The 17969-nt window shown below is 39.9% G+C and overlaps 1 protein-coding gene and 1 non-coding gene across 8 annotated transcripts in view; one reads left to right on the top strand and one right to left on the bottom strand.

Annotated features, from left to right (window-relative positions):
- ASMTL (acetylserotonin O-methyltransferase like) overlaps positions 1-11567 on the top strand; it is a 54406-nt gene extending 42839 nt beyond the window's left edge. For 5 of the 7 annotated variants that reach the window (XM_059720941.1, XM_019485430.2, XM_019485428.2 and 2 more), the window contains 4 exons: positions 745-877; positions 2217-2360; positions 3113-3235; positions 5165-7938. In XM_059720941.1, coding sequence (XP_059576924.1) covers positions 745-877; positions 2217-2360; positions 3113-3235; positions 5165-5382 — 618 coding nt within the window. In that variant the 3' untranslated portion in view covers positions 5383-7938. Of the gene's footprint in view, positions 1-744; positions 878-2216; positions 2361-3112; positions 3236-5164; positions 7939-11142 lie in introns of those variants that run through there. The other 2 variants (XM_019485429.2, XM_006269059.4) reach the window with 1 other exon arrangement.
- Positions 3753-3826, bottom strand: TRNAT-AGU (transfer RNA threonine (anticodon AGU)). Its single transcript has one exon. It is a non-coding gene; the product is annotated as a tRNA-Thr (tRNA).
- Positions 11568-17969: the final 6402 nt, after the last annotated feature.

Raw genomic sequence — 17969 nt, forward strand, 5'->3', positions numbered from 1 at the left:
TTGTTCTTTTTCTTTTTTACCTTAAAATGTCTAAAACTGTGTACAAGTACAACATTATAATCTACTCTAATTGTACTATTAAAAGTCTCCTTGGAGCTTATGGAAACCACTTAAAGCATTTATTTTCTTTGTGTAACTTCCAGTTACACACTGCCTGCTAAGAGAAGTCCTGCTAACAAAAAGAAAAAAAAAAGATACCTATTTCTTTTTTCAGAGAAATCATTTTGGAAGCCTGGTAGGGAACAAAAAAACAAAATAATGGGAAGGATTTGAAAACAAGCTACAGTAGAAAGACACCTGGCTATTCCAGGCATTATACAATTATGGTTACTAATTTAATATATGAAGGTATATTATTTGTTTTAAAAAGGCTTCTTGTCAGCATCAGAAGGGTTGTCATGTTTTTTTCTGTGCTGTGCTGCTGTAGTTTCAAGTAACAGAGCCATTGATCCTCCCTCGTTATAATAAGGGAGGTCTATATGGCACTTCAACTGAATGTGGTGGTCCTTTTGGGGATGTAGCAAAAGGTGCGTATAGTCTGGATTTTGGAAAGCACTCAAGGATATGCTTACCATAGCAATGAAGGGATAGAAAGGGCTGGTTGCTGGCGATTGCTGGCTGACATCCTACTGAACTAATCTTTGTAAACTTAGTGTTAACTATGTATTTACCAAAAATAAATAAATAAATAAAGCACCTACAGCTTTGGATAGGCATCTATTTAATTTTGACTTCCTTTTTAAGGACTCTTATTACCAGAGTATGGAAGTTAAGCAGCGTTTTATGGCAGCCATGCACAGTATTGCCAAATTGACAGCAAAAGATGTGGTGACAGCTTTTGATCTTTCCCAGTTTAGATCTGCCTGTGATTTAGGAGGTAAGCCTATTGTAGTGTTTTACCAACATGCCAATGAAAAATAATCATATCACAGTTCCATTTTCTTTATTTACTTAAGTTCTAAAAATATTGATTTCTCTAACTGATAGGTTTTCTAGTGTTATTAGCTTGGCATTGTATTGTACTGTTTAATAGACGTGCTAGAATGAAGCTGACTTGGAAGTTGAGTATTTTTTTTAAAATAATTTTGAGTACAGCTAATTAGTGTTTTCCAATGGGAAACATTATGATCCAGTAGTTAAAGGACCAGATAGTTCCATTTTCAACCCTACCACTGGAATCTTATTCTGGAATCTTCACAAAACATTTAGGCTCAGATTTTTTTTCGGAAGTTATCAGTGATTTTACTTATGGTGCAAAATTTTTGAGTGCCAAACTTGATGTTTTGCAGTGGCTTACTTTAAGAAAATACTGAGAAGAAAGCCCCTTTAAAACATCTTGAGTTAGATGCTTAAAATTGTTAATCATCTCCAAAAGTCGTGACCTCTGTAATCTGCAAAATGTTCAATTGATTGCATAAGGAGCTTAGAGACATACTTCTGGAAAGCACTGTGGAAATCCTAGATTTAAATGGGACAGATTTCAAATTTCCACTGAATTTTTAAAAGATTTCAGGCTTTCAATGAGTAAAATTACAAATTGAACAAAATAAGATGGCCACCACACTTCCATGGCATTTGTGTTTTGTGTTTATTTTTTTCCCATAGCTCAGAACTAGGATGTACCAATTCCAGTTCATAAGGGCATCAAATTGGGCACCAGACATTCTCTGGGTCGTATTACCTCAGAGCCCTGTAGATGACAGCCTAAGAAGGGATGCTGTTCCTATCAATGCCCCAGCACTTTAGAGGTGTAAACACACAAACTGCAAGGCTAGAGCTGCTTTTACCAGTGGAGTTCTGCAGTAGAGTTTGGAGACCGTACTCTTTGCATCTTAATGATAGCACTTGTCACATTCCACTTGTCAAATGCCCTTGTAAAAACCATAATAATGCATTCTTTTCTTGTATAGCTCTTTTCATGTGTAGATTGTCAATGGGGCAAGTGCTGTTATCTCTCTTTCTAAAAAAGGAAAGCAGAGTATTGAGAAGCTAAATGATTTGACTTGTCCAGTCACCCAGTATATCAGTGGTGAAGTAAAAGATAAAACCCAAATCTTATGACAGTGCTGTGTCCCTTAGACTATCGCCTGCCCTCTTTCCCCCACAAAATTGTAGTAAAGAACAATATAAACTTTAAACTGTCTGCTAATACAGGGGGGGAATTTTTGTTTGTTTGTGTGGGGTTTTTTTCCTTAATTTGTTTTTAATTTCCACAGGTTGTACTGGAGCTCTGGCTAATGAATTGGTTCAAAAATACCCAAACCTCAAAGTGACTGTGTTTGACCTTCCAGAAGTCATTGCAAATGTCTCTCACTTTCAACCTGTCGGACAGCATACAGCTCCAGTGACATTCACATCCGGTAAGTGCAATTATTGGACTTTGATACTGCCAGTCATAAAGCACTGCAGCATAAGTCACCATGGCTGACTCCCACAGTAGGGAAGCAGAGCCGACACCTTGGTACAAGTAAAGATAAACATAAGGCAGAGTCCTCTATGATAAGTGAAAGAAAAAAACTAGGCTGTGAGTAGGGAATGTGGATGAACTAAGTAATACTAGTGAGGCATCAATGGGATACTTGACAGGGCACTCCCTATTTGCAAAATTAACTAAGTGATGACAAGAGTATTCTTAAGTAAATGCCACCTTTCTTCTTGGCTTAGGAGTCCATAAATTATTCATGTTAATGTATCTTTTCTATAACTGAAAATTGGAATATCTTCTATATATTCCATTTCCTTTAGTTTACCTCCGCTGAAGTCTTCATTCATGACAACTTGTCCTTGTAACCTTGATTTCACCAATTCTGAGCTTCCCAAAATGTAGGTTGCTATTCTCCTCAATCATTCAGAGAACCATGTCTGTCACCTCCATTGGGTCTACTTTTATTGTAGGATGCAAACTAAGATTGCTTTCTGTCTCTAAAATTGTCCATGGACTTGCTAAACAGAGCAGAAAGTCCATAGCCCATATGCACTGAAACTAAACTGATCCTAAGCTATCTTAACTCTTACTCTGTACACAGAGTTCTTACTATACACAATTTTTTCCCTGAACAGTTTTTTCAGTGTGCTTTGTAGAATTGTATCTATCAAATACATATTTTTACAGGTGACTTCTTCAAAGATAATCTTCCAGCAGCAGATCTGTACATCCTTTCCCGCATTCTACATGACTGGACTGATGAAAAGATTCACGTGCTGTTAAGCAAAATATCGGCTGCTTGCAAACCAGGTAAGAATTTTTTTCATATTGTGAGGTTTTTTAAGGTTATAGGGTATTTAATACCCTGAAATTTTCTTTTAAGAACTTCTATGACTATCGCCAATTAAAGATGCTTGAATCTATCAACTTTCTCTTCTCTATCCTAAAACAAGCCTTCATGCATATCATTAATGGCACACCATATTAACAGACAAAGAAACAAAAAGCCTTCAGTGCATGCATTATACAAAGGGTGCACTTGTTTCTGTATAGCTTTATATGTTGATCTATAAATATACCTATTTTTGATTGTATCCCTATCCTAGAAATTTTAATATGGTGCTAAGTGCCTTAGACCATAACTGCAAACACTAAAGGTTGTGAGCGAATGTTTTTGAACAAATGCAGTTACTTGTACTCCTTCAATCAAAACATATGCGTAAACTTTTAGAAGACTTGGACCTTTGTGAAATCTTCAGGCAGAGACTGCTCTCCTCTGAATATACAAAGTGCCTATTATTCCGGGTGCTAATAAAATTAATCCTCAAGGCACCACTGGAATTTGAACCCAGGGTCTCCTGTTTACTAGATAGGTGCTTTAACCAACTAAGCCACAGCACCTCTTTTATATATAAAACACAATATATGAACCTCCCCTGCGTGCTGTAATATCCCATGCATGGCATAAAAGATCTTTAAAAGATGATAAAGAGTACAACCATAAAATGAGCCATGTCCAGTCATTTCATTTCTTTTGGGAAAATTGTTGTGCTTCATGTAGGAACCATAAGTGTACAGGCATTTGTCAAATTTTTCCTTTGGGGAAAAATGCCTTCTGCAGAAGAAAGATCTTCCTCTCGCTGATAAAGATTTCTCCTATGGTGGAGTTTCTACCACAGGAAAGAATTCCCCTGCCACTAGACTTCTACCTGGGGAGTTGAGCACCATGGAAATGGTCCCCGTGCCTTCTTGAGACTGGTGTCACCTTGTCTGGGGAAGGTGTGGGGAGCAACTACTGCGTGCCACCTCATGGTCCTGGCAGGAGTCAAGCAACAGGGAAAGGTTTCTCTGCCTTCCTCAGACCGGGGTCACCCCAGTTTGGAAAAAATGCAGGGGATGTTACCCTTGCCTGAGATGAGGATTGGGTGGGGGAAGGGATTTGCCCTGCTGTTCTACTCCCTTACCTTACTGTTCTACAGGAGGGTCATGGAGTGGTGGCTGTCCCCTATTTAGGGAAGTGCGGGGAGCTTTCTTCTCAGCTCCACTTTTTCAGGAACGGGAGGAGTAGAGGAGCCACTGTTCCTCATGCCTTACCCAGACCGGGATCACCCCAGTCTGGGAAAGGTACAAGGAGCAGGGAAGAGAGGGCAGTTGCAGACTGAGCAGCTATACTACTTCTCCCAGAAACATTACTTCTACTGGGGGGGGATAGTTCTCCAAAATTTCTACCACTAGAAATGAATGCTTGCTCATGGCCAAACCAGCTAGTATGCTATACTAATTCTGTATCCTAACAGGAAATGTTCAAGCCCCTAGAGAGCTACACTTTCCTGTGAAGTAGGTATTTATCTGGACCATGCAGAATACCTCAAGACAGTCCTGCAAGACCATGTTGGAATAAATTTCTTGGCTCAAAACCAGTCTGACAAATGAATAAGAAATAGGTTGGTTCCTGTAAAAATTAGGCTGGACATCAGGCACAAAATCAGGAGGTAATCTGAAGGGTTTGGCTGAGAGAGTGCTCCACAGTCCCCTTTTTCCAACAATAAAATAACAGTCTCTTCTCACCCTGGTAGAGTTTCTTTAAATGGGAAGAAAATGCCCTCTAAAAGTTTGTATGTAAAACCCATCAACATTAGGAACACTTCCTGATGATTATAAGTGCTTGAAATGACATTGTCGATGTTTTGAAGACCAGTATATCTTATTGAACCATTTCTGGTTGTTTTGGAAATGCAGGAAGTGCCTTGCTAGTGGCAGAAATTGTGCTCAGCGAAGAGAAGATAAACCCTCCTAGAGCTGTACTGCAGTCCCTCAGTATGACTGAAGGCAAGCAGAGAAGTGCCTCTGAATATAAGCAGCTGTTGGAAAAATATGGGTTCACCAGCGTACAAATAAAGATCACTGGAAACTTTCTAGACACTATTCTGGGTTTCAGAAAACTTTCTGCACATTAGTTTTTTATGCTACAAATAACCGGGGTACCAAGCTTTGATAATTTAGACAACATGTATTAACCATCAGCTAGCGTGCTTTGTTTTGCCAACCGCCTACCTATGTCAAGGACTTTGTATGAAATTTCTAATGGCCTGTGGTATGTCAGTATCCCATCCAGAAATGCAGCCCCAGCTCATGTAGACAGATCCAAGATGCTATAAGCTGACAGCTGTGTAGCTCCAGCAGCACAGAGCTCAGCATTTTGTAATTGCCCAGCTGCGTGGGTAGGTTTTGCAGCCTAGGTGAGTTCTCTGCTGCTGCTGCAACTACATTGCTGTAAAAACTCAAGTTAGCCTGGATATGTCTATGTGAGCTGTAAGCACACTTTCTGGCTGCAGTTCTCTGGAAAATTGTTCAAAACTAAAGGAAGTTTTCTCCCTCACTAAGCAACATATTTAGTTGCTATCAGCCATTTTTGTTTGTTTTCATAAAAACAGTGTTTTGAAACAACTTTACCAACAATGGAAATTTGGGGGTGTTGAAGTGTTGGTGATCCTTTCCCTGCCCTTAATTTCCTTTACTGTTTGGTCCAGAAGTAGAAGAGGAAGATTTAACCCTGAGATGCATGTCTTTTTTTGCAGCCAAAAGTCAAAACAAAACAAAGGGTGGTATTTTGAAATGGGTCTTAATATTCTATGCACTTACTCCTTGGTCATTGTGGTACCTTTTGAAAAACCCACACAACTATCAAGTCACTAGTTTCTTGTTGATGAAGATTTGCAGGTCTCTAGAAATCGCAATTTCATAAATTCTGTAAGTGAATTGTCCAGCACATGCATTCTCAAACTGAGGGCCTGAATCATTCCTCTCAAATACAGCTTTGCTGAAGACCATAGTCGACTTCAGACCTCACTGCATCAGATTTCCATAGCAATATCTCCACTCAGCCAGGATGAAAGGGAGGCTCTGCCTACTTTAAACTGTCAAGCTCAGCAACTGTTAAAGATTCTATGAACAAGGGCAACAATTACATAGATTTGTCTGGCAGAGTTTGTCTTTTCAAGTTAATCTTGCACCATAAATGTCTGTCAGTAACTTAGTTAGTTTGCTCATTGAGCACTGAGCAGGGCAAAGGTGAGCTGGTGAATCAGTCTTATCAGTAGGGGTCATACTACAATCTGTAGTAAAGCCACGCAAAATCATTGTAAAAACTTGTCACGTACTACTCCAGGCATGGCCAGCCTGCCACATGTGTGGCCTACGGCAGGCAGACAGGGCACCAGCAAATGGGGCAGAAAGGAAAAGCAGAGCAACAGATTGGGCATGTAGTACAGGGCAGGAGGCAGAAAGAGCAGGCAGGGGAAAGGGATCAGGGTGGGACCCTGAGAGGGTGCAGAGTTAATTTGTGGCATTCCTGCCAAAAAGTTGGTCACGACTGTACCAAGCAATCTCTTCCACGTAAGAATCTTTATTCACCGTTAGCAGTAAATGAGTCAAATTTTGCAAGGCTGGTTTAAGCATTGCAAGCATTGCATTTCAAAGACCAAGTGACCTCTTTCAAAATGTCTAGCTACTAGACAAGTCTAAAACTCCTTTCTCTCTAGTACAAAAAAGTCTTATTTCTGTCTTTTAACTGATATACATTTAAATAGGACTCATTCCAGTAAGGCATCATACCAACAAGTTTCAAGTGTTATTCTTGCAACAAATAGAAGCTTAATTCTGTTAAAAACAGCATATTGATGATGCAGGCAAGTACCAGGATTGTAATACTGTTACTGTCAAATAATTAAATTGGAACCCTCTGAGTATTGCATACTCACTTACTGAGACTGGGCATTTGCATTAGAAGAGCATCACTACTAAGTTTTTTTTTAAAAACAGAGAACTTACCTCGGAAGCATCCATTTTAGCAAAGACATGACGCCGTTGTAACAAGTGGCTTTCTATGTCAACTGGCACATTTAAAATAATTTTCGCTAACTGCTTTTGAATGTCTGACAAAGGGTGGCTAATGAAGGTTGCAGGAAAATATGTTTTGCGCTGCGGGTGATGTCTGTATTGTCAGAGTGTGCTCACACTGTTACAAGGGAGATTTGCTGACGAGCACAAAAGATGCAGTGCTGCCTTTCAGAAAGCAGAGTGGGAAAGGACATCAACAGTGTTTTCACTTGCTTTTCATAATCCCAGTTTGCACCCAAGATTCCTAATGAATGCCTGGAATTATGCTGTGCGCAAGAGATTCAAAATTGGACATGGTAAAAGCAGTTAGGGGCAGGACTGTATGATCAGTTTAAGTATCCCAAATTGGGGAGAAGTTAGACAGATGGTCTGTCACAAATTGCAGACATAAATATGCAGCTTCCTAGACAGAACTTTGTGTATATTCACTGCTGACTAGGTCTTAAATTTGTCTTCTATTGTGAAAAAGCTGTCTGAACAATGATTATATTCATGGATAATTTGGGGACATTCAAGATGAGGAAGACTTTAATTAACTGTAATGAGGGATTATGTTGGGGGGGAAAAATAACATGTCTGAACTGATACCAGCAATAAAGCCTGCTTGTTCTCTTCTTGCTGTTTTGGTAAATTGCTTTATGGCACTGAAGAATACCTGTGTTGATATGAGGTGATTCACCCATTGAAATGAATGTATCTGTACGTATGATCTCATGTGCATGTTCATCAGAATTCAGCTCATTTGTCTGAATTTCACTTTGGAGTGTGGGATGAGTCACCATTATCTTTTATAAATAGCGTAGAGGAAATACAGTGCTGAAAAATGGGTTAATGATTTCCTTGTGGCTGAAACACCAAAGGGATCAGTGCAAAAGGTGGAAGAGATCTGCAAAACAATAAGATTAAAGTAAGGGATAGAGACAGGGAAATTGGAAAAGAGTATTAGAGAGTAAAGTGTGATTGAAGTGATAACATAATGTCGTCTTTTCAGTTTCCACTTTTCTACTGAATTAAACATACTGATTCCATTGCAGAAGTGAAATATTTTTTCTATCAAGGAGACCAAAGGGGTTGTGGTAATGGATATCTCAGTATCAGTTGACCAGTGTCAGAGTTTAGGAACGGTGGTCCTCCCTTTTCTTGGGCTCCACTTCAACTTTGGATTTGTTAGCTGATTCTTGGGCTGGATGGGCAGCAGAGAAGTTTTCGGTCTCCCTTGCCATCACCTTGATGCCATAGGTTGCTTCTCCGTAGTGTTTTCCAACATCCACTTGCCTTATTTAGCATTAAAGGTAGAAGTGAAGACTTCATTTCTGGGAAAACATTTAATATATTCTGCCCAGGAAAGCCTGTCCTTTCATGTCCAAACCCTCCCTACCAAGAAACACTGACATCCCCAACCCAAAGTGTCAACCAAAACCTACTACCACTGAATTTAGTGATAGTTTTCCCTTGATATAGTCAATGACAGGGCTTAGAGTAGTTGATAGGAACAACACTACAAAGCAGCTGTATCGTTCTTTCTTTTTGGAGGACTCTAGCTGCTTGGAGCGAAAAAATAAAAAACCTTCAGGGCTGTGTCCAGACAAGCTTAGTCATGCGGTATGTGGTGCCACAGACTGTACATGCAGGCATACTCTGCACTGCTACCTTGCAGCATGGAGGAGGGGGATTTGACCCTGGGAGATCCTGGGGTCAAAAAAACACGTGGCATCAATGGCATGCCATCCAAAATTTGAGCCTGGCTGGCCAGAGCCATACTCTGGTTGCCAGCCAGGCTTCCTGCCGCGGCTGCAGCCCCAGGAGACCACTAGTAAAGTTGCTGGCCTCAGCCTCCCCTACCCCACCCGTGATAACCTGCCACGTGCACAGGCATTCCTGGGGGACAAACAGTAGTGGCGCAAGGTGTGCTGCTGCTACTCGTCCCTGGAGAAATACATCCATGCTTATCTGGACACAGCCCATGAGTCCAAATTTAGTCTGGTTGAGGTTGCAAGGAGATGATGGTAGCCATGTGCATTTTCCTGAGTGACTAAATTTAAAACAAATTTGGCTGGAATTGGTACCACTATTAGCTGCTGTTCTTAGGAAGAAGATCTGAAGTGGTCCCAACACATAGGTCATCATCCTCTTTTACTTGAGACATCCATATATTTTGTGTAATATCACTTTTTTTGTTCTTTCTCTCTGTATATTAAATGGACTCACTGCACATTTGTTTTTATCTTAACGCCATTCAAAATGTGTGCTGTTTTTTGTCAGCTGTGAAAACTTAAAATTCATTTTTGCCACTGTCCTATACATGTGTTTCTACCCACTGCCTGAAAGATTTACTGCCTTCAAGCTATGGCAATCTGGGTTAATAGATGTTAAGACTAGAAGAGACCATTATGAGGATCTAGTTTACTTCCTGCATAGCCAACACCAGAGAAGAACTTCATTTTTATTTAAAAAGTATCCTTAACTATAAATCTCCCCTTCAACAATGATAATCTTCACATGCAACTTTTGCCATATACAGGCATCATACCCAGGGTGGCAGTGTATTTATTTCTTGACTATATTTTGTCAAGGTTTTATGGATGGCAATTCCGTGTTCTTGTTGTTTGAAGTTATTCCCCCCTAGCAAATTTAGTTTCTTTTCTGTTCATGTTTTCCTGTCCAGGTTGTTGCTTCAGCTGTTTTAAGTCAAAGCAAGCTCAGTTGTTTAGAAATGATAATCTAGCCTTCTATGTGATCAGGAGCAGCAATTTTTAATTTGGCCAGTGAGGCAGAGAGAAATTGTGATTTGAGGAAAAAAATTCTCATACACGATCTCTTATCCATACAGGCTATGTGGCCAAATAAATACTTTCATAGAATTATAAACAAGTAGGGCTGGAAGGGACCTCAAGAGGTCATCTAGTCCAACCCACTGCCTGAGGCAGGATCATCCTAGATGAATCCATCGTCTAACCTATTGGCAAAACTACACAGTCGGCCCTGGAACAAGACAAGACCCAAACAAGTAAAGGAGGGGCTCTGCTATAATAGTTGTTAGAATGTGTCCAGGAGATCCCAGGAAGAGGACCATGCCCTTTACCATAGAGAAAGGCAAAAACCCCCACAGTCTATACCAATCTGACCAATCTTTCATTTTTCTGTGATTAAAATGAAACACCACTAATATATATTTTCAGATTAAAAAAAGTAAACCCAAATCTACATTTTTCCATGATTAAAATGAAACATCACTAGTATATAGAAATATATATATATAGTGGTGTTTCATTTTAATCACAGAAAAATGTGTATTTGGGGTTACTTTTTTAAATCAGAAAATTGGGAATTTTTTTAAGGATCCTTGCTTAGCACAAAGAGCCTGATCCCCACAGCAAAAGTGGAGGTGGCTTCTATAGAACAGTTATTTTCTGTATCTACGCTACCTAGCAAAATACTTCCCTCCATCCATTTGTCTTTTAGACACTATTACAGTGTAAATATTAAGTAATGGCTGTTTCAGAGAAAATACAAGTGTTACTTCTGTTTTTTCTCACAACCTTCATTTCAGGTCCAGCACATGTTTGCCTTAGGAGAGGAGAGAGATTCAAATGTGATTTAATAACCAGTTATATTTACCCCCTTGGTATTGAGATGTTGTTTTTAAAGGGATTAACATATATAATAGTTTGATTGCATATAGTTGTTTGGTCTAGAAACTTGTGAGTGAATAATTGAAAATGCTACTAGTATTGTATCTTTTACATTTTTCAGGGTATCTGTAATTGTTTTCAATCTAATCACAGACTAGAATTCTGGCATCTTTTGTTTTAAATTAGGCTGTGGTCTTCTGCTGTCTGAAATGGTGTTGGATGATGAGAAGAAAAACAGAAGCACAGCTTTACTGCAGTCTTTAAACATGCTTGTGCAGACAGAGGGAAAGGAGAGAAGTGGATCTGAATACCAAAGTTTACTAGAACACCATGGATTCACAAGTGTAAAAATTAGACTGACAGGAAGTTTGTTAGATGCTATCTTTTGTACCAAATGTTAGAAAAATTGTATTCAGCAATTTAACTTGGGGCACATCAGTCTGACATCATGTCTGATGTCTTTTTAATTATGTAGATCTATAATTGGTTTCCCATTAGCATCTTAAGTAATTAATAGATGACTTTGGAAATTTCATAAATTACTGTATTTCAAGAACTGAAAAATATAAATGTTCTGAAATGTGAATAAAATTTCAGGATTATTTTCTTCATTTTGCAGCAGTGATGTTTTGATCATGTGGAGTTGCTAGTACTTCCAAAAATCACCCACAATTCTTATGTGGCTGTTTGATTATATTGTAACTTTGGAATCATTAATGAACCCCTTTTCTGTTGTTGGGTCAGATTAGAGCAGCAGGCAATTATTTTGGGCAGAGGGCCGCTTGCTGAGTTTTGGCAAGCCATTGAGGGCTGCATGATAGGCAGCCCAGGGCAGATTAATTTTCTAAATTTTTTAGGGGCCCCGTGGGCCGGATAGAATGGCCTAGTGGGCCGCATCTGGCCCCCGGGCCGTATTTTGCCCACCCCTGGATTAGAGTGACTTTATTTCTAAACCAGCTCATGCTACCATATGCTTTCACCGAGGGGATGTTTGGAGATAGGCTTAAAGTAGGGAGTTATGGGTGAGTGGAAGCTGTGTAGTAGGACTTCTTGTCTTCAGTAGCACTAGAACCTTATAGCCAGGGATCCTGGTTTTCTCTGATAAAATCCCCAATATTTAGCTTTAAAAAAGTAACCCAAAATCCACATTTTTTCCATGATTAAAATGAAGCACCATTAATTGATAGTTATATAATGTTTCATTTTAATCATGGAAAAACATGGATTTTAGGTTACTTTTCTTAATCCGAAAATTGGGGATTTTTTTAGTCGGAGAAAACCAGGATCCCTGCTAATAGCAAACATTCAAGTTTTAATTTGGCTAGTAAGCAGTTATTTGGAACCCCTGGGTACATCTGCACAATATTCTTTACTGTGCAGCAGACTAATTTGCTGTGCAACAAAGCATCACCGTCTATACGTGCGAAATGTGGGGGGCAGCAGACTAATTAACTGCACTATTGGATAGTCCTGTCAGATGCAAGTGGTATCCAGCAGCCCAGTAAATTACCATGCTTAAACACACATAGACAGTGACATTGGGATTAATTTACTCTGGCTCAAACTGAGTGGAGTATATTCAGTAGCATTAATTGGATTTGTAGACGCACCCCCTGTGTCCATATGGTTTCTACATAGTCTTAATAGTCTTTAAAAGACTTTTAGCAGAAACAGCAGGGTGGGGGATGTGGATTTAGAAAGAGACCTGCAAGTGGAAGACAGTATAAGGTAAATGATGAATGGACACAAGTACTAATCCTTGCATTTCCAAGGTCAGCTGGGGAAGATTGTGAAGAGACAGAAAAAGGGAACAGCAGCAAAAGATAAGAAAAAAACAGATATGGAAAATAATGAGGACAAATTATATAAGTAGAAGATTAGAAGGAAGAAGTGAGGTAGATTTGAAGCTTTGAGATGAGAGGTAGGAAAGATAATGATCTAAAAAAAGAAACGGAGCCTATGGGGGTGGGGCAGGGGGAGGGGAAGTAAAACTAGATTAAAGCAGCAATTCACAGTGCTTTTGAGTGGTGGGCTGAAATAACCCAGTTTGGGTCCTAGGTGGCTGGTGCCACTACCAGCCTCTGCCCTTACAGTTGGAATGCTGCCACGGCTTCCCTGTGGGCCAGATCTGTCTCATGAGCTGTAGGCCTGGTGGGGGCGGGGGGGGGAATGGTAGCACTACCATGATAAATATCAGTTTAGAGCCAGAACAAGTTCAGCCTCATAGATACTTTGCCCAAGAGGGTGCCCCAAATAGATGGGGTAGGTGCCAGGGATGCCTACATGGGGAGGGTTAATTAACTTGCACTGCCTATATGCTAAGCCATGTACAATACTTGGTAGGAAACACAAAGCACACGGGTATGTTGAGCGTAATGCTTGAGTCAAGGCTGCATATTTATATGTCTCTGGTGCCTTGGGTTCTAGCATGTACAGTCCTCTGCTGAGGGTAGCTGGGGAGGAAGCCCACCTTTTGAATAATTGCTTGGTGATTAGAGCACTTGCACTGAATGTGGGGAAACTTAAGCTGTAGGCCTTCCTTAGCCTGAAGGATACAAATGTACGTCCCCTGCCTCCAAGGGAGTGCCCTAACCACCAGGTCCTAGTGTGGCTCAAAGCCCTCATTACTCCCCTTTTCCCTCCCCTCCCCCACCATTAAAACTGGAGCCCAGGACATCTCAACAGTCATGGGAGCATAAGGAAGCGAACAGAAGGGAGCCTGATGCTATGGTTCAATGATGACAAGGCCATTTAGCGAAGAAGGAGGAATTCTGAAGTCTGATCCCTGTTTTCAGGAATATTTTTTTTATTTTTATCCAAAGACTGGTTAATGCAGTGATTCTCAACTATGGGGCTGTTATATCCTTTTAAGGGTGCCCTCAGGAGCAAACTCCTGCACATGATTCACAAGATGAACCAAGAGGTTTCAAACAAGAATCCACAATGTTAAAAACATTCTGACCCGTTGTGGTCTTTCTAAATTCTTTGCAACAGAACAATCATTCTAGTATTTTTCCGTAGTCAAAAAATAAGTGAAAGCTAAGAGCTGACACATTCTAGCAGGTACCTTGAGTCTAATACAGGATGCCTCAAGTCTAAATAAAGGTTTAGAACCAGTAGTCTAAGGTGGAATGAATAAACAGTTCTTGCTGCTTCGTCTTCTGGTCCTGTAACTCCACATGGCCTATAATCCCAGTCTCCCACTTCCCGAGTGAGCGCTTTAACCACTAACCTGTTATGAAAAAAGATAAATCGCTGCACTTTCTACTGAAGCCAGTACTGTCAGTGTGTGTTGGGTATACTCTGACAGTGTCTAACAAGATTGGGCCTTTCTGGGAATTTAGGTGAAATCCCATCCCCATTGTGGATCATAAGAGAGCATGGTGGGAATTTGGCTCAGCCTGGGGCTGTTCTAGCCATGCACAGAAGCCTGAATTTAGGTGCCTAGGGATCTTTGCAGAGGTGCTGAATGAAAGAAGCCTAATAAGCTTTGTGTCTGCTGGATCTGGAGTTGCACATAGGTATTTAAAGTCAGCCTGGGTCCTATGTAAAGCACACAATGTACCAATCTAGGTCTGGAACTAAATTACTTTGGAAATCTGTAGTATATAATATCAGCTGCATAAAAATATTAAAGTTATAATGTTATTTCTCTAATAAAATTGACTACAAGACTTTATGCCTACAGTTAATTTTCATCATTGACATTTTCATCCCTGCAGCATTTAATGTCCATGCCATCTGTAAATCGATCGGGGATGAATGCAATGCTTTTAATCATCAATCCTTATTACAAAAATCAGACCAACAGTTATGTACAACTGAACTTGTTCCACTTTCCTCACCTGTACATATCATCTGTGCACACAGCTGGAATGAGTCATAGCTCCTGCAATTATTTCTTCACCTTTGTAAAATTAAACTTGAGTCTTAAGTACAAAGTTCATCCCTAAGGTAAGTACCCTGACATAGTAGACATATGTTACAGATGAGGTTGGTGAAAAATCCTTGGGTGACATCATGTCCTTTCATGGCAAAACTGCACTTAAGAGCAAAAAGATGTAATTGAGGTGGCCCTGACAGGGCTCTCCTTTTGTGCATCCCCCTATGCAAATATATTTTGTGCTTTTTTGTCTGACTTTTCATTCATTCATTCTGGAATCAACACACAGATGGCATGGACATTAAATAGTTCAGAGATATATGTATTGCAGAAAGGAGATTAAAGTTATGTTCAGATAAATGCATATCTGGCCACTGCTCTGTGAGATCCAGTGAATATTTACTTACTATTATGCATGAATTATTACTCAGAAAAGAATTTCCATATTACACACCGTAAAATATTACAGAGGTTAGCTAAGAGAGTAAAGAAATCAGGGACAAATGCTGCTGTGACTCTGTAATCCCAACAAAACTGGAAACGAGAACTAGGATAGCAATTCTCCGTAGCAGACTCAAGACAGACTTCTCTGCATGTTGTAAGATTTGCTGGAACTAACAGACTAGTGGCAAAGCACAAACTCTGAAGCAGTAGCGATTGGAGGAGCAAAGGGGTGGTGTCCAGTTCATTTTGCTTAATATCAGCCAGCAGCTCACCTCTGATAGTACTACTTCATGTGTGGGCTTGTGAAAGTGGATGACAGAGTTATATTAAGGAAGGAAAATCCAATTTTATATATATATAAAGAAATCCAGGTCAGAAATAAAAGGAAAAGAAAATGGGAGGGAGCCGGACCTGTTCAGACAATGATGTTAAAAATATTGCAGCCTAAGGGACTCCTGATCCAAGGTGCTCCTACCATACATGAACAGACTGATGCATGTTAGCATAGTGCTTACTGACCATGTTCTGTATGCCTTGGGATTTAATACCTTTGTGTTAACACTTGTCTTGGCCATGATGGTGCCTCCTTTATAATTGCATCACAGTAGAAACATCTCATGTTCCTTCCTTCCCCCTTCATCTTCTGTGTTTAACAGGAAACCTTCATTGATTATTTCCCTAATACCCTTCCCAGAAGCATGCGTCAGTTCTGTATCTATTTCCTGTTTCTTCTCCCTCCATATAACCAAGCTCTTCTACCCCACGTCCAAGCAAGCCTGTATAATATGTTTCAGAATTTCATGTGGTTAAACCTAAATCTTGTAAAGTGGAGTGGAACAGTCAGATTTTCCAGAGGATCTAAATTACATGTACGAACACAGAAGGAAAGAGAAAGAAAGGAGGTGGAAGGGGGACAGTAAGAAGGATAAGAGTGATTGGGGCAATGATTTAAAAAGGAGGAAAAAGAAGCTAAAAATAAAGATAAAAATAGCAGGGGCCTGAAAAAAAGATGGCTTTAGAATAGCATGTACTGAAACAGTGAAGAATGATGGTAAACTAGCCTGGGAGAAATTAACTGCTTGTAGTGATAAATCCTAGTTCATTTTACCCACCTAAATGACGCATATGACACTGTGTAACTGCAGTTTGCGGCACTAATGCACAGTTTGTGATTTAGAGACAGGTAGTTAGCTGGGTTAGTCTGAAGTTGAGGAGAAGGCAGCGTAGAGCTGCACCTTACAGATTAAATCAGAGATGCATAGGTTTTTGTGAGGCCTCACTCACTTCATCTTTGTGTGTACAAGCATGCACTCAGCCACTGAGCAGGCTCAGGAGGTCTGTGCTGTGGCCAGGCAGATGTACAGAAAAATAGGATGTGGAGGGGGCTGCCTGCACTGTAGGTCCCAGGAGCTTGAGGGGGGGAGGAGTGGGGAGAGGGAGCAGGGGGCAGATGTGGCAGAGCTCACCTGGGTGGTGCAGTGAAGGGGAGTTCTGCTTCCCCCATCTGGCCTGCAACTGCCTCTGCAGTGGCTCAGTTTCAAGAGAAAGGCAGAACTAAGCTGTCAATAATTCCTAATTTGTGGTTAGAGTACTTAGTAAAAAGCTAATTCAAGCCCCCTTTTGGGGGCCTAAATCCTGGGTCTACTGCTCTCTGGGGAAGTGCTGTAAATGCTAGGCTATTGGTATAAAATAGTAAGGGCCCTCAGAATAAGGATGTACCATGGAATCCTAAATTGTGTGTAAGTACTAAAAATGGCAGTTATCTGGCCTCATACATGCCATTTAAGTGTGTAAAGTGCATGGGACAGGACATTCAGTTGTGTCTATCCCAAAAGTTCCCTATAATGGCATACATTTACTCCATATTCTCATTTTGTATGCTAACAAAATCTCAAAGCCCTGGAAAATGAAGTTCTTTTAAAAATAGTTTTGGTTTTATCAAGAAGAAACAAAAAAACTACAAACTCCTATAGATCATTATATTAGGAGGATGTTAAAGTGTCATAGTTAAGCATTCAAAAGTCAGAAAGTGCCATAGTTAAGGCTGCATGGGCTATCCTTGTGAATATGTTTTGCAGTTTTTGATCATAGTCACATATTGTTTCTCAAATAATACAATATAATGTTGATCTCATAATTAAATCTATACAGACACTGTGAGTCTAGTTGCAAGATCAGTAAGTAAAATTCCAAACAATTTTCTTTACATGCTTTGATACATGTCATGCATCATCTGGTAGGACAGAGTCCAGGCAAAGTGCATAGTACGCTGTACTTCTACAACCTTCTACATGATAAAGGGATACAGTCATTTTGAAATCTGGTAAATTACATGAATGTGTTGGCATTGGTTACAGAGATTTCTCCAACTGTAATTTTTTGCTGTTCTACAATCCTACTTTCCTATGTTAAAAAAATATTTTGTTTTGTCTTTCAGTATATGAAAGTTCCACATAAGCTAATTAGTGAAACTAGTGACATACGAAGTGCTGCTAAATGCAAAAGTAAGCTAAACCTTTATAGAGAGACACTAATTTTGGGTCTTTTAAAAAAAATATAGGTATCATTTTAGATAGAAATGTGGTGTTTAAGCTGAAAATATTACTTTCAGTAGTTATGTGGGATCTGATGACATATACAGGTCATGTAAGTTTGCAGCAAAGGCCCACATCCTGCAATGAGCTTC

This window comes from Alligator mississippiensis, chromosome 1, assembly GCF_030867095.1.
Source record: "Alligator mississippiensis isolate rAllMis1 chromosome 1, rAllMis1, whole genome shotgun sequence".
Taxonomy (NCBI): Eukaryota; Metazoa; Chordata; order Crocodylia; family Alligatoridae; genus Alligator; species Alligator mississippiensis.